The sequence below is a fragment of the Acartia tonsa genome, chromosome 3, assembly GCF_053477335.1.
Source record: "Acartia tonsa isolate MP-2025a chromosome 3, ASM5347733v1, whole genome shotgun sequence".
In the NCBI taxonomy this organism is placed as follows: domain Eukaryota; kingdom Metazoa; phylum Arthropoda; class Copepoda; order Calanoida; family Acartiidae; genus Acartia; species Acartia tonsa.
In genome coordinates this window covers 29,465,784-29,482,607 of record NC_137262.1, presented here as the reverse complement: position 1 = coordinate 29,482,607, position 16,824 = coordinate 29,465,784, and the positions used below count along the sequence as shown (strand labels likewise).

At 33.8% G+C, this 16,824-nt stretch overlaps 1 protein-coding gene across 1 annotated transcript in view; it reads right to left on the bottom strand.

Moving 5' to 3' along the window:
- LOC145313849 (uncharacterized) overlaps nucleotides 1-16,824 on the bottom strand; it is a 238,241-nt gene that overhangs the window by 43,532 nt on the left and 177,885 nt on the right. Inside the window, exons 13-14 of the mRNA XM_080153492.1 lie at nucleotides 14,879-15,024; nucleotides 11,409-11,495 (exon numbers count right to left, since the gene is read on the bottom strand). Of these exons, the coding sequence (XP_080009618.1) occupies nucleotides 11,409-11,495; nucleotides 14,879-15,024 (233 nt within the window). The remainder of the gene's footprint in view (nucleotides 1-11,408; nucleotides 11,496-14,878; nucleotides 15,025-16,824) is intronic.

Genomic DNA, 16,824 nt, shown 5'->3' with positions numbered 1-16,824 from the left:
TAGTTGGAGGGAGTGGATTGGGGCAAAGGGGGTCAATAGGGATCGTTATTTTAACCAGCCAAAAGTTTCACTTAGAGTACTAATAATCTAGTGTAAAATCCATGTAATAATAAATCCATTGTCACAATTGTCTTTTTTTGTCCAAATAATGTCAATTCCCATTCACAATGGCCATTTATTTTCTGTTAACTACCTTAAAAATTAGTGAAAAGACAGGGGGAGTATTGTTTTCTGCTCAATAGATAATTACGTCTTGTTTCCAGTTTTAGAAAAATAACAATAATTGTCATTTCCACCCCATTTTCTTGGGAGCAGGGCTACTCTATAAAATAACAAATGTCTGTCCGTAAGTTACACGTGAAAAAACGTGAATTAACAGATTACTTTTAAAGATAGACATATGATTTTTTCGTGAAGATATCCATGACCGAGGAGGATTATCTATATAAAACACATTTTTTTAGTCCGTTCGTCCATTTGAATGGTAAATTAACATATTCTCTATAAACACCATGACTATTTATTTGACAATTCAGAAAAAGAAAACGATTTTATGTTAAAAGAAAATAATTAATGGATGCTGTCCTTGTTCTTAAAACATATACATATGTATGTACACATATACAAAAGAAAGCACTAAAAAGAATTAGTAATAATAGGAAGCTTAAAATGTTTCAAAGTAAAATTTAAAGCAAAACTAATTTTAAAAGCATATATACCTAAAAAAGCTTTTATCCACAAAATAAGAATTTATATTTAAATCTAAATGAAAATTCTAAAAATTTTTATTTTATCATTTTATGATCAATGGCTTTCTAAGGTCTTATCAAATTGCATGATTTCAAATCAAAACAAAGCTCTATCAAAACAAAATCTTTCCAATTTTTTCTTAAAATCGAGAAAAAACAATAAATTTGAATGAATAGAAGATTTTTTTTGTTTTAATTTGCATTTCATTTTCTATTTCATTTAGTATTCTGATCACAGAATTATTATCTTGGCAATTTGATAAGATAACACATCTTAGAACTGAGGAATGTAATTCTTCAAATCAAACTGAATTTTTTTTTTTTTTATATCTAAATTGTAGGTTGAGTTGAGTCTAGAATATCTAGAAAGGCATGTTTAAAGCAATTTGAAGAAGTAGTAGGTCAACATCTTAATATTCATATCTGTAAAAACTTTGCAACTGATTTTTATTATTTCTTAGAAGCAAGAGGCAAAGCCATAAACCTCCTATCACCTAAGCCCAAAATTAGCTTTTTTCTTCTAGTAATGTTTGTCTCAACCATGACACTTTGGTTGAGTATGACTTCCGAATTAGCGGGAAGTTCTCGAGATCTGTTGGCGAACATACAAACCCCCAATACCAGGAAACATCAAGTTTCAACAGCAGGTTTGAATATAGATTTATTGATGAAATTATTTCAAAGTCCTGAAATTACAAAATCAATTAGTTCATAATTCCAGTTATTTATAACCACGTAATCTTAATTGCTTTTTAAAAATCATTTTTCTCTACGGTTAAGAATCTTTGGAAACTTTGGCTTTAAAGGAAAATTATTTGGTTTAATAAATCATTGTTAAATGCAAAAATAAAGGCACATAAAAAATACTAAAACATATATTAATCATTATTAAGTTTCATGTTTAGCTGGCTAAAGCCTTTTTAAAACTACATATAATCGTCCTATACACCATTCTTCTTAATAAAAATAACAAATTCTACCTGAAGTTCTTATGGTTTCAAATCCCTGGTATACTAGGGTCGTTCACACACTATGAGACCAATGATAGGCCCAATTTTGTTCTCCGAAATCTTCACACACTCATATCTCATTCAAAAGTAACGAACGTGCGCATCAAAATATATAAACAATCCATGCCGCGTCACATTATGAAAGGAAAGCCAAAAAAGACGACATTTGCGCTTAGTTTTAGGATAATGATAAGGAATTAATTTCGAACTTGATAAACACAAAGCTTCCTCGAAAAGAGGTTAAGACACACCCCCCGTTTGAAAGTCAAATTAACTTCCTTAACGAGATTCAAGGTTTTTTTGCGCTGAGCACTAGCAACATTTCTCACTAAACTCAACTCACCATAATCACATGAGAATGGCCACACCCCGAAAACGTGACAATTTTGCTCCTAACTAAATGAAACCCCGTGAAATGCATACACAATATTATACTCCTCACTAGGACTCATAATACCTCACATTTTAGGATAGAAGGATGGGGATTGGTTTGTACCATACAACATTCCATGCACATGACAATCACAAGATCACATACACAAATCCTAAAATAGATAATCCTATTAATCATGATGTTGTAAATATAACAACTTATACTAAATAATAATCATTTCATAATCAATAGGTAATAAATCATTATTAATAAATAAATAAGTACCTACGAAATCAGGTCGAAATGTAAACAATAATGGTAAAATAAAACGAAATAAATCTTAGACAAGAAAATTAAGATTTATAGGTACTTAAAACTAAATTTGTTAAGCATCAAAAAGAGTAGTAAGAAAAAATATTTCAAAATCCTTGGGCAGAAAGTTTTTCAAACTTAATGAATAAGAACTGTACTATCTTAATCAACAATAAACTTTTTAATACTTAAAGAATAGCAAAATAATATCTTCGTTAGAATTTTCATCGGAATTATGAAAAAAAATACCAATTTTTCTTTGTAAAAAAATATGAGACTTTAAATATGAATTTTCAATCATTCCTTGATCTGAATAAAAATGTTTTACTTGATTGAAATTCATATATACTTTCTTTTAAAAAAATCTGCTAAAAATAATTGATTTTTTTCTTAGAATAAATATCGAATCACGCCACCTCGACACATTTATTCCTTTTTGGTAAACTTTTCACCATTTTAAGAATTCTCATCTCCCTGGTCACATAATTTCCTCCGGGACCAACGACAGGCCAGGTCAATGATACTTCATGCACTAATGGATTCAATGACGCATAATTGCCTTTAGCGTCATTTATCCACTCATCCTCTTGGCTTCGTGACACAATGAAAAGTTCCGCCGCCGCCATAAAATTGTACAAAGACGGCTTGTACACAGAATCTGCGGCTGCTACATGACTACCAGCGGCTGTAGTCTTACCTTCTTGTCTGCTCTTTAGCTTCTTCAACCAGGTGTTCGCTACTTGCAGGACAGCTGCCATAATACGTTTGGCCTGTCCAAATGATCTCCTGTGCTTAAACCTAAAGACATCTTCAGCGGCTTCTCCGGCAACTTTCATTGAACATAACTTAACCATTTTGGTATTCAACTCCTCTGGTGGTAAATCCTGCTTGACTTGTTCGGCAGTTTTCACCGGCCACGCACTTTCATCCTGGCGCAACCATTCTGGGCCCAATCTGTACCTGGAACCTGGTCCCAAATCTGATACCTTGCAGGTGCTTCTGGTGCCCAAATCTGCAACATTGTGTGTCCCCGGGACCCACCTCCAGTCATCCTTGTTGGTTGCAGATTGAATTTCTCCAATGCGATGAGAATTAAATGTGTTCAACATAGCACTGTTGGAAACTATTTGTGATAAAACACACGATGAATCAGTAAAGTACATCACTCTGATAACATCAAAGGGCAGGGCATCTCTGATGGACTTTGACAACCTTGTGGACATCTGGCAACCCATCAATTCAAGGCGTGGAATTGATTCACACTTGACCGGCGCAACTCTTGACTTGGTGGCTAGCAGAAACGTTTCAAATCCTTGTCTAGTTGGCCACCTCAAATATGCCACACATGCATAAGCCTCTGATGACCCATCCGAAAACATCATTAAGGATGGAAGGCCAGTTGGTTCCTCCGGGACCACACAACGGTCAAACTCCAATTTAGCGACCTCAGCTCTGTCCTCCAGCGACTTAACAAGTTCATCCCGTAGACTTTTTGGAATGAAATCTTGCCAGCCCAAATTCAGCAAACATGTTTTCCGCAGGACAAGTTTAATTCTCAACAGAATAGGGCTACAAAGCCCGATCGGGTCGAAGGTCTGGGCGGCGAACCTGTGGACCATCTTCTTTGTCAGATTCTCGTCCAAGGCGTCCCGGAGGTTGTACAAATCAGCATCCTCTTTCACCTTCTTTCCCTTGATTTTACCATCTTGGTTTACTCGTGTGGCGATGGACAACACGTCGGTGGCTGGCTTCCATATCAGCCCGAGAACCTTGGTTGGCTGGCAATCATCTCCAGAATAAATGACTTGTTTGAAGGAAAAACTACCTTTGCCGATAATTCTGTCGGCCTCTTTCATCATCTCCTTGGCTTCTGGCTTCGATCCTGCTCCCGAAATAACGTCATCTATGAAGCTGTGCTTCTCAAGCTTGACTGCAACTGGAATCTGAGGTAACTTGAAATCCTCATCAGGGTAGGTAGGTATTTGTGGCTCCTTCCATAATTCAGGTTTAGCAACAATTTCACTACCGTTTATCTGCCCCTCTCCATACATCTCCTTGACCTCTGCTTCACTCTTTCCGCCGAACAGGCGGGACGTCAACTTCGGGCTGTAACTGCCAAGTTTCCCGCAGCCAACTCGCCAAAATTCACAACTTTAGTCAGGTAAATTTCAAGTGGACCGTCTGGCGTCGGGGAAAATAAAACTCTCTTCATCTGGCTGTCGAACTCTGTGGCCAGGATGGAGTTATAAAACTTGGAAATATCCGCGGTTATACCAACCTTGTAACCGCGGAAAAGCATCAAATGATAAAAAATCTTCTGCATTGGCGGCGGGCCTCCCAGCATTATGTTATTAAAACTGGTACCTTTGAACGTCAGAGAACTATTTGCACACAATCTCATGGGTGTGGAACTTGAATCCTCCTTGAAAGCAACCACTATTGATGAACAAGACTTAGGCCCTTCATACTGCAATTCTTCAGGCGTGGCTTTTTGAAATACGCCTCTGGATATGGCGTCGTTGAATACCTCCACATACATTCCATAGGTACCTTCCTTGACCATCTTGGCACGATCCTTTTCAGCAATTTTGCGGGCTAAACTCTCATTGTAGGGTAAAGTGTGAGGATCTTCAATATAAGCATATTGACCTGTCCACTTGTTGGACTGCAAGTCTAGTGTTAAACCTGCCTCAATTATCCTCTGCCTCTCACGCTGGTCCCAGGTAGTGCCGTCGGCCATAGCCTTGCACTCTTGACAGGCAGTACATCCTGGACAAAGTGCCTGCGGCTGTACGCCAAACGATTCAGACGTCAGAAAGTCTGGCAAGGTGCCTCCACTGACACTGACAGCCTTATTTGCCGACTTTTGATCTCCAGCTCCACCGTCAGCACTGGTACAGATAAAACCACTACCAAAAATAGTTCGCCACAACATAGACTGGCCCACTTTCTGGTAGGTTGATGGAAACACGTCAGGATGTGTATTTCCAATGATGATATCTAAGCCTCCACTAATATATGTAAACCTTTCTGGCGGCATTTTAAATATCTCGGCGGCAGTTTCTGGGTGGACCGAGCGCATCTCGTTGGCCCCACCGAGGGTAGGCATGACAGCTGCCTCAAACTCCCTCAAATTGCCGTCCCTATCCTTCAGATAAAACACAACATTGCGGCAGGAAGACTCACTGCCGTCAGCTACAGAAATAGTTGTATATCTGCCGGTAGATTTCAGCTTCAACTTGTTGGATAACTTCTCAGATACAAGTGGCAAATTTGCACCAGAGTCAAACATTACAGTGGCGTGGCAGGTGCCGCCGCCAGGTGCTACAACAGGAACTAACTGAAGTAAGAAGGTACAGGGGCTGGGTGCAGAACTTGACTTGTAGACTGTATTCACACCAGCACTAGCCTCATGGAGTAACCTAGAATGGTATCTGTCGCAATTATTGGTACCACAAACACCAAGCTTATCCGATTTATTACACTTGTCAGCAGTATGGCCGTTAAGATATATAAGTTTTCCGGAATTTTAAAGTTAGGGGGAGATTTGAAATCTGCATCAAATTTTAAGGATTTTTTATAAAATTCGTTTTTTCTATAATTCTTTATCTAAAAGCGGAAATGCATTTTAAGTTAATTAATTTTGGCATCTGTGATTAGTGGATTTAAAAAATCTGCGCTCTGATTGGATGTCGTACATCATTCAACCAATTAGAGCGCAGGTAGTTTAAAATCCACCTATCCTATTGGTCAAAATTAATTAACTTAAAATGCATTTCCGCTCTTAGATAAAGAATTATAGAAAAAAAGAATTTTATAAAAAATCCTTAAAATTTGACGCAGATTTAAAATCTCCCCCTAACTTTAAAATTCCGGAAAACTTATATATCTTAATGGCCGTCACACAGGCAGAGTTCACATAACTTCTTCTGCTGGACAACTTTCTTTCGGTCAACCACATCCATCTTCTTAAACGTGAGGCAACGGAAAATCGGGTGTTTCTCCTTGCAGCTCTCCACAGGACATGCACTGTTCCACTTGGAAGCCTTGTCCTTTCCAGCCTTTCCATTCTTATTGTCGCTGCGGCCAGATACTTGCGCGGCGGCAGCTCTGTCACAATTTCTCTTGCCGGCGCTAGTGTCATAGGACATATCACCGGCCAACATGGCTCCCCTGGTCCTCTCCAGTAGTTCTACAATCTTCTGGATGTTTGGTTGGTTCATGCTACCTAGCTCCATCATAATTTTCTCTCTCAAATTTTCAGGGCACTTGTCTTTAAAAATATGAATAAGAGTTAGGTGGTTGTAATCCTTAGCTGCAGAACCAACGATGGTTTCTACTTCCTGCATCATGCTCTTGAAGGTAGCAATTGCGCTAACCACGTCCACAGGTTTATCCACAGGTTTCATCTTGTTCAGCTTAGTTAAAATCCTCATGAACCGGCGAGTGTTTGATAAAAACATCTGATCAAGAAACGACCATTGTTCATTATGATCTCTAATCGCTGACACTTGCTTGCGTAGTTCCGGGTTGGTTATCACCTTCTCCATACACAACATCAGACTTAACCTCTGGTCAGCAAATCCGTAACCAGAGCATAGATCCTTAAAGACCTGTTTAAAGTTTGGGTAATCCGTGTCAGTACCGTCGAAGGACGGCAACAAACTGTTGTCCCAGCGCCCATACTGCGGGTTGGAACTCCGAATATCCACGGCAGACATACTTCTGGAGAGCATGGCAGGTGTCCCACTCTCATCCAGGTTAGATGAACGACGTTCCATCTCTCTAAGCCTTCGGTACATATCACGTACTTCTTGGCGCAACTCCACGGAAATTTTAAGCACTCCCATGTCCATCTTCACCTTCTCAATGACGTCGAGGTTCCTGGCGACAGTGCTTGACCTCGCGTCGTCTGAATCATTGTCAAGCCAGTACAGAATTTTTGTACACTGCTCCAACGACGCATAAACTTTATCTGCAACAGTTTTCTGCTCACTAGCTTCATCCAAATCACGCTTGAACTCGCGCAGCTCACTAGTCTCCACGGCAGGTTTTAGACTTTTTATTAGGTCAGATTGGTCCTTGACCTCACTAAAAATGTCACGAATTGATTTTACATTCACATTTTCACATGAACTAAAACTTTGGCAGGCCTTTAAATTGTCATAAAACACTTTTAACTGTTCGTCAAACACTTCTAGCCTTTCACTGCCAATAGCGATAGCTCGCTCTATTTTCTGCTTTTTGGTTAGTGGCATATTGATTCACTAGGTACTTATTTCACAGAAAAAATTGTCACAGTTTATTGCATCAATAATTCACTGGATGCTATTGATCTCTTGATGAATGCTAACGCCTATTCATCAGATACTTTGAAATTGTCTCAACCATGACACTTTGGTTGAGTATGACTTCCGAATTAGCGGGAAGTTCTCGAGATCTGTTGGCGAACATACAAACCCCCAATACCAGGAACCATCAAGTTTCAACAGCAGGTTTGAATATAGATTTATTGATGAAATTATTTCAAAGTCCTGAAATTACAAAATCAATTAGTTCATAATTCCAGTTATTTATAACCACGTAATCTTAATTGCTTTTTAAAAATCATTTTTCTCTATGGTTAAGAATCTTTGGAAACTTTGGCTTTAAAGGAAAATTATTTGGTTTAATAAATCATTGTTAAATGCAAAAATAAAGGCACATAAAAAATACTAAAACATATATTAATCATTATTAAGTTTCATGTTTAGCTGGCTAAAGCCTTTTTAAAACTACATATAATCGTCCTATACACCATTCTTCTTAATAAAAATAACAAATTCTACCTGAAGTTCTTATGGTTTCAAATCCCTGGTATACTAGGGTCGTTCACACACTATGAGACCAATGATAGGCCCAATTTTGTTCTCCGAAATCTTCACACACTCATATCTCATTCAAAAGTAACGAACGTGCGCATCAAAATATATAAACAATCCATGCCGCGTCACATTATGAAAGGAAAGCCAAAAAAGACGACATTTGCGCTTAGTTTTAGGATAATGATAAGGAATTAATTTCGAACTTGATAAACACAAAGCTTCCTCGAAAAGAGGTTAAGACAATGTTCATTTGTATTCAATTCAAACTCTTTTAAAACAAATAATCAAATATATTTAGATTTCAACCCCAAATCAAAGAATTAAGGTGGGGTTAAATTGATTTTGTCATCGATTGAATAATTCAAATTTCAGCTAAAGATGAAAAAAACATAAAATTGGATAAAAATTTAAATTCTAAAATTTGAATATTACAGACAAAAATGTATATTAGCAAGGAAAATCGATATATAATTACATGGATGTTGCACCATATTTTCACCTTCTGTAATAAAATGGTCCTTCCTGGTGGTAAATCCACCCCTTTTACCCTACTGTTTTACCTACTGGAGGAAAAACTGACTAATAAATGAGGACAAAAGTAGCAACTTAAATTGAACTGAAGAAATTTTTTTTAAGTCTTAATATCCAAGTATTTTTTTGTATGAGTTATCTACCCTAAGGCCGTTGTTGGCCAACAAAATACCAACAAATCTACAACTAAAATTTAACTCTAAAAAGCACGGATTTGGATGAAATGGTGGATAGGGTTTTTTTTCATGCAAATAATTCTTCGGACCTTGTTCTTTTTCGCATTTTGAATAACCCCTTAAAGACCGTTTTTTTGTGACTAAAGTAGTACAGCTACCTTATAGTCAAAGTGATATTTGTTAGCCCATCGATCCGTTCATGAAGTTCCTTGCTAGTTGTTGTAATTAAAAAATTTCAACGCATAAATTTCATCATATCAAATGAGCTAAAAAGAGTGAGTCATTTGCAAAATTACTGTATATTACTTTACTGTGCATTTATTTTGGAATAATTGGTGTTGTAAGACATAAGTTTTGAGCGTAAACACAAACTGTAATTTTCTTCATTAGTAATTGGAAAGCTCAAAAAAAATCTACCAAAACCAGACGTCTAAAAACTTAATTTTAAGTACAACAAATAAATTATCTTAATTTTGTTTTGGGTTGGAAAAGGGTTAAAAATATTGAATAATATAAAATATTAATTTACATCTATCTATTTCTCTTTTTTCCTCTCTTTTTCGACCTCAATAGCTATCTAACTTTCAAACATATGGTTCTATTAAGAAATTGAAGTTTTCAAAAATTTAAACATTTAATTTATTGAAACAAAAAGCTGTCTAAAAAAGTGGTAAAAAAATAATGTTTTTAATAGTCATTTCCCCCATTGTTTTAAGATTTTAAATTTGTATTGGGGAGGTAGCACTTGTTAAAAGACCCGCTACCCAGAAAACCAGACCCCAAAAAGATTGCGTGCCGGAATTTTCAACCATTTTCGTGTTGCCCTTATCTTGACGGTAAGAACTTATCAATCTGAATTAGCGGGGAGATTACCTTCAACGGAATGGTGATTTTATTATGGAGGGGGTGGGAAGGGGGGGAGGTTGATAATGGTTAATGATTGCCCTTACATAGAAATCGTAATTTTGAAACTTTTGACTGGTGGCTTTCCTTGCTTTGGTATTAGAGTAAATAATTAAGGTATTAGGTAATTTGCAAATTAATCAATTAAAAAATACACGAAGAATATAGGGCTGAACTTATCCACAAAATATATAAAAGAAAATAAAAAACCCATATTATTCACTCTATATCTTATATATTAACTAGATGAAAAAGGGGTTTTTACTTTTGTCTGTGTGTGTGATTATGAATGTTAAGCTTTCGATTTGAGCAAGTTTTATAAAGAAGTCTGGAAGAGGGACAAACATGATATGATTTAATTGTTTTGAGCACAACTGAATGACATTAACAAAGTAGCGAAGCATCAAAAACCATGGATAGACAAAGTGAGATGTTTAGAAAAAGAGAGAGAATATGAGATCAATTATAAAAAAAAACACGAAACATTTATAAGATTGAGTATCTTTTTTTTTCGAAGCATGACCGACAGACACTCGGACCAAGTTAATTGTATACTGGATGCACATTGGTATATGAATTTATGAAATCAACAACCAAAATCTTAGCTATCTTTTTTATACAGCAGCCGAGAAAATCACATTACCTCCATAAAGTTACAGACTGAATGACAAAGTAAATTACAAAATAGCTTCGTTTCTAAAAAAGGGGTAAACAAAACAAACAACCCTCAAAAAACACTCAATATTTAATTAGTCAAACACTGGGGAGATGGGAATCAAAAATACAATATCTCTAGCAATTATTTGGTATGAATCATTTAATTGGAATGAAATAATATTCCCAGAACTCAAAATAATAATTGGCTTTCAGATTTTATATACACGGTGTCAGGGATCTAAAGGGATATAGCAATGGCCGATAAATTGATGTACATCCCTAATGATAATACACAAAATTACTCCTTCAGTAAATTATAGTTAGTGGTTGAAAAGTTTGGACAGTCAACTTAATTTTTTAAGGCAACGAATAAGAAAACGTTGTTATAAAATAAATAGACTAACGTTCCCTCCCTCCCTGACACGGTGTAGTTTTTGCTATTGATTGTGAATTCCTGATTTAAGTTTTTGTTTCCTATTATTTTCCAATTTACCCATTATTATTTGTATTATAGAAGGGTTGTAAGAAATATCAAATTTTGTGATACACACCCAATTTTTTTAATTTCTGACAATACGATATAATAACAAAAAATATATTTTGGATCAGTTTGATACATGAAAGAATTTCTGTATTGGAAGAGTTATCCTTTTAAAAAAAATATATATCTCACAAAGCTATGGTACAATAAGATGCAATAATATTAAGTAGTATAAAATAGAATAAAAAAATTACAAGCTATTACACTACACAGAAATCCATTCGCATAGATAACTTTTTAAAGTTAATATCATTAGCCTTTAATTTGCAAGCCTTTGTTTCTAAGTTCTTACCTGTGTATGAAAACCAAGAGCTTTGTCAAACTTCTTCATTAATCTGTGACATATGCCGAGGGAACTATAGGCACTGGCTTCAAATGCCTGAAAATAAATAATCTGTAAAAACTAATCTTGAAACAATTAATTAATTTTGATGATTTGAAATTCAATAACCTTTCTTTTAAAAAGTCATAGTAAGTGATTTATTGACATTGCATGCAAAACTTTTGAAAGAAGTGAAAACTATATGCCTTTTTTTCAAACATTAATTGGATAAAATTGCCATTATTATTACTTAACAATAGTTTACTGTATTTCTTCGCTACTTTGCATGTAATTGTTTTTTGGCAAGAACTTTATTCCAGCGTAATTATTATGAATTATGCTATTAAGTCTTTATTTTATATTTGTATGATAATTTTGCCTAGTAAAAGTATGCGGAAGTCTAAATATGAAGTTTTAGTTTTTACTGCCTCATTTAATTTATATTGAAACACTGAATCTATAAATTATGGATAGAATACTGAAATAAATACCCAGACAAAAATAGTTTTGAAATATAAATTATTAGTGGAAAAATTCGAACACTGATGTTTTCGGTACAACTCAACTAAGATGCAATAAAAGCCCTCAAAGTTTTCATGCCAAAAATTAAAGATCGTGTTTTTAAAACTTTGGAGACCAGCCTAATATCCAGTTTAGTGATCCCACCCTCCCTCATTATTTATCCATAAATTTATAAATCTATTGTAAAAACTAGACCATTATATGTAAGTGTTACTATTCACAAACACAAATATATTCTTGCTATCTTATCTATCTAATGTGAGACCTTTTTAGCAAGCTACAAAACATTGGAGTTATCAAGAGATGGTACAAATTTGAAATAGCAAAGAATTCTTATCTTGGAAATAAAATGAAGTAGCGGATTTCGTTGTATTTTCGCAGTAGCTTTTTTCCTATTTCTATCCCCTGCAGAGGGCTCTAACCCTGCGGGGTAATCATTAATTTACCTAACCTACTGTGAAAATACGACGAAACCCGCTACTTCTTTTTCTTTCTATGATCCAATAATTTTAATAAGTTATCAAGTGAAGTTTAAAAGCTTTAAGTTTCTAACAAAAAACAAATAAATAACTATATCCCTTTTTATGTCAATGTTTTTTTTATCACATAAACATAAATCTTGTTAAAAATGTAAATTACGCCCTTGTGCTTTATGTTAACAGTGTCCTAAAGTTGCCTGACTTTGAACTTCACAGAAAAAGCAAAAAGGAGTTCCCTCAAAACAGTATAGGATACAATTCCTTTCTGGTAGCGCAGCTACTTTAAAGCCGGGTTTTACATGTTTTCCTTATGACTCTCTCAAAGAGCTTTACTTGTACTTATTGTTTTTGAAATTAAACAGTTTTAGACTATTTTTCATGATCTACATTTATTCCTGTTTTTTAGTTAATTTACAGTATAGATAACGCATTTCTTATATGTATTATATGTTCATAAATTAACCTTTTCGTAAAAACCCTAAAAAACATTTCTTATCCCTTTCAAGCAATCTTGAATATGATTACATAGCTCTCTTCATCAAAAAGCATATCTCCCCAAGGCATTACTTTTGTCGGGTTCTTTAAACTTTAAGCTAAAGCTTATTGACATCACAATTGCAGACTTGTAATAGCTGATATTGAACTGTGATACTATAATATTGAATATATTATAGAACAGCATCCATTTGCATAAAATAGTTGCTTTTAAAAGGAACTGGCAGTAGCAAGATAATGGATTAAATCTATGAAATATGTAGATTACACTCTTTCTTTTATTACAAAACAATACTAGCAATTGTTTTTTCCAGTATGGCTTCGAAACTGTGGATTAGAACCGGTTCTCAGCCATACTTAAAAAACATGTATAGAACCATGTTAAAGACAATTCCCAACGAATATTAAAAAAAATCCTAAAATTAATACCATTTTTGAGAATTAGGTATGCCATTTAAGCTTTATTCATAAAAATTTAATAACAGTTTAAAAAGATTTGCTTACATAAATCTAACAACAAATATTTTGATTATGTTGACAACAATAAGAAATAAAATTTATTTTCCATTATTTTGCAACATCATAATTCTATTCAAAATAAGATGAAAAAAAAGCTGCCTGACATTTTACTAATTTATGTCAATGCAATGTAAAACTGACAAAATTAGAAAAAGCCATAAAAATAATTTAATAAATAAAATAATAAAATTTTCTGTAAAAGACTATTGAAGAGCTAAAATTTAAAATATTTGCGAAAGATTTAGTGTATCACAAATCCTGTGTGAATGTCTTTTAAAACTATTTTGAATTGGCACCTGTAAGATTTAATATTTAATAGATTTATAGCTTTTGTTGTTAATAAAATACAAAAAAAAAATTATCAAAGAAAACTTATATAAAATATAATATAATATAAAATAAAATATAGGCCTTTGTAAACAATATGTTAACAGCTATGTATTTATAATTTAATATTAAAATTGAAAAAGACAGTCCTTTTCACATTTTTAAGCAAACAAATTTGTTAAGAGAGAGATGAAAGAAAATGACAAGGGGATTTTATCTTACATAACAAACACTTAGGCAACAGAGTGGCTTTTTTGCAGCTAGAAAATAAATAATTTTAAATTAGATCTTTTTATCCCACTAGATAAAGTAGTAAGGTTTCTTATCTGTAGATTAAATTTTAATAACTACCTAACCGGTTAAGCTCTACATTTTAGGGAAATTCAACATAGGTCCATGTATGGTTATAGACTATTTCAATTTTATATTAAATTTTATTCTATTTTTCAGTCCTTTCCTATCCCTTTTAATGCAGAGCCCCTAGATGCAATGTGTTAGTTGGCTACTGGCTACAAGCATAATTACAGAGTGGCTTTGCTACTAATATTATGTACAGACGTTCCACATTTAACTTCAACTCAAAGGCTGTTGTTGAGAAATGTTTTCTCATACCCCTTTAGGCAAATAAATCTGTCTTTCTGTCCATCTATCTTAGCTTTGAGCACCTCAGTTGGCAAAGAATATTTCGCAATGATAATGCAAATTTTAAAGTTTAATGAAAAGCCATTTCTTTCTTTTTATAAAAAATAAATTAAAGATATCACTGTCATGTAAAATGTTGCCTTTCAAAAAGTTTTCCCTTTGTTTCTAGATTTTATCAATTTTCTTTGATAAAGAATGAAGTTTATGGTTTTTTCTTAAAAAAAAATATTATCATTTTTCAATCTATTTATGCATTTAATTTTATTTAAACTTTATTTACAATACATTTTTTATCATTTTGTTCCATAGAAGGAGAAGAAACTACAATCTACAATACTTTTTTTTACACCCATCCCACACCTCCTCCGATAAACTAGCTCCCAAAAAGACCAAAAAAAATATCTTATACCTATGCATGTTAACAAAGTGGTAAAAACAACAAAACAAAAAGCTCACCTTATCATTGATCTGCTTAGCAAGTGCCAGCTGTTTCTGGTAAACTTTGACGGCCTCGTCCAGGTTGTCCATCTTCAGCAGGACCTCTCCCATGTTGGAGAAGGCTCGGAACCTTGCAGGCAGGTCCTTTGATACTTGGGAGATAGCTGAAACAGAAAAAAATATGAAAAATTTGCTTAGTTTCAACCCAAAAAAAGCACTGAATCCTCTTAATTTTGAAATAAACTAAAACAAGGAAGGAAGGTTAATTTTATTACTATTCCCTAACCATGCGGAGCTACATAACATGACTTTAAGTAATAAACAAACAAATGAAAAAACTACTCCCTCATATATTTTCAATTAATTTCAAAATTAGTAAGGTTTCAATGCCCGACTTAGACTTTTTGGTAAACCGCCACAAAATTTAACAGAACATTTCTTTTATATTGATACTGTGTACAAATATAAATCATATTTCCAGCATGGTGTTATTGTTATTGCTGCGCTACTTATGGATGTAATAAACCTTGTTTATTTTATTCTTCAAGTATACAAAAGTGGCCTTTAAATAGACCTTGATAATAATAGACAAAATGTTAAGTACTCGTAACATTGAATGTTGATTAAGGCTGCTTGTTAAACAGGACAATAGTTTTTCAAGGGGGTTAACCCACATTTATTGTTGGGTTTAAGGTCTTTGATGGTTTAGAATTACAGCTAAATTTCTGCCTATTAAACGTTTGACTATTCTGTAATTGTACCTAAACAAAATGTCTACAAGAAAGCAAGTTTAAACTACATTTAGAGTTGTTAAACTACATCATATACACTTAGGGTTGTTATTAATACTGCTGTTTACACATTACATCTACCAATTTTAAAATAAATCATATCAAACAAATCCTATTATAAAGAAATACGATTTTCATTTGATTGTCTTTTAGGATCTCGCTAATTTCCATTTTGGAAGCTTCACATGGTTTTAAGGATGATTGTAAACTGTTCTAAATATATTCTAAAGGTTTTTGATGTGTTTAGTCTATTTTATAGCCATTCCTTCCCTAAATTCTAGGGACACAGCTGCTAGTATCATTAAAAATCATAGGAAATACATTTTCTCTTGACTTTTACTAATATTGGCAGAAAATTTTAGGATTGAAAATACCACAAAATCAAAATATTTGTATTTATTGTATTTTTCATCCTTTGATATATTCTCTGCAATGTATGTACACTAATGTAATCATGAACTTGTGTAGCAAGGTCGAAACACTTAGTAAAATTTGATTGATGTAAAGATAAATGGTGAGACTAAGTGCTCTAGTTTGTTACCATCTAGTACCATCAGATGGGATATAGATTCGGGAAAATATTTTACAGTATGGCTTAGAAACCGATTGATATCCGCTGGATTAGAACCTGTTCTCAGCCATACCGAAAAATCGTGTATAGCCTTGTATTGCAGACAATTTTTCTACGAATATTAAAGTTAAATTATGAAATCAATACCTGTTTTCGGCCCCTCTGAGCTAACAAAACAAATTAAGTATATAATTTGGAGTTTATAGAAACTAAATCCTGTCCCCTAAAGTTTAAATGCCAGTAAATATGGTTTGGTAACGAAGATACTCTATATTTCCATTTAGCCATCTTTCTGTAAGTTCGTCCGTCAAAAATTAGGTTCTCCGGGATCTTAAGGGGTGTATTAATGTTTAGCAAACGAATAACATAACGGGTTTGATGATCAATAAAGTTTAAAGTTTTTTTTCCTCCTTCCTTTTAAAATATTTTTTTTTATAAAAATACCATTAATTATAAAATTTAACCCTATAATAAATGATTTAAACCAAAACACCAAAAACGTAAAATCAAACAATTAATCAAAATGACATTGATAACATGTGGACACATTAATTAAATTGAAAGTACAAAAATGTTCGAGTTAGAAACAACAAAATCCACTA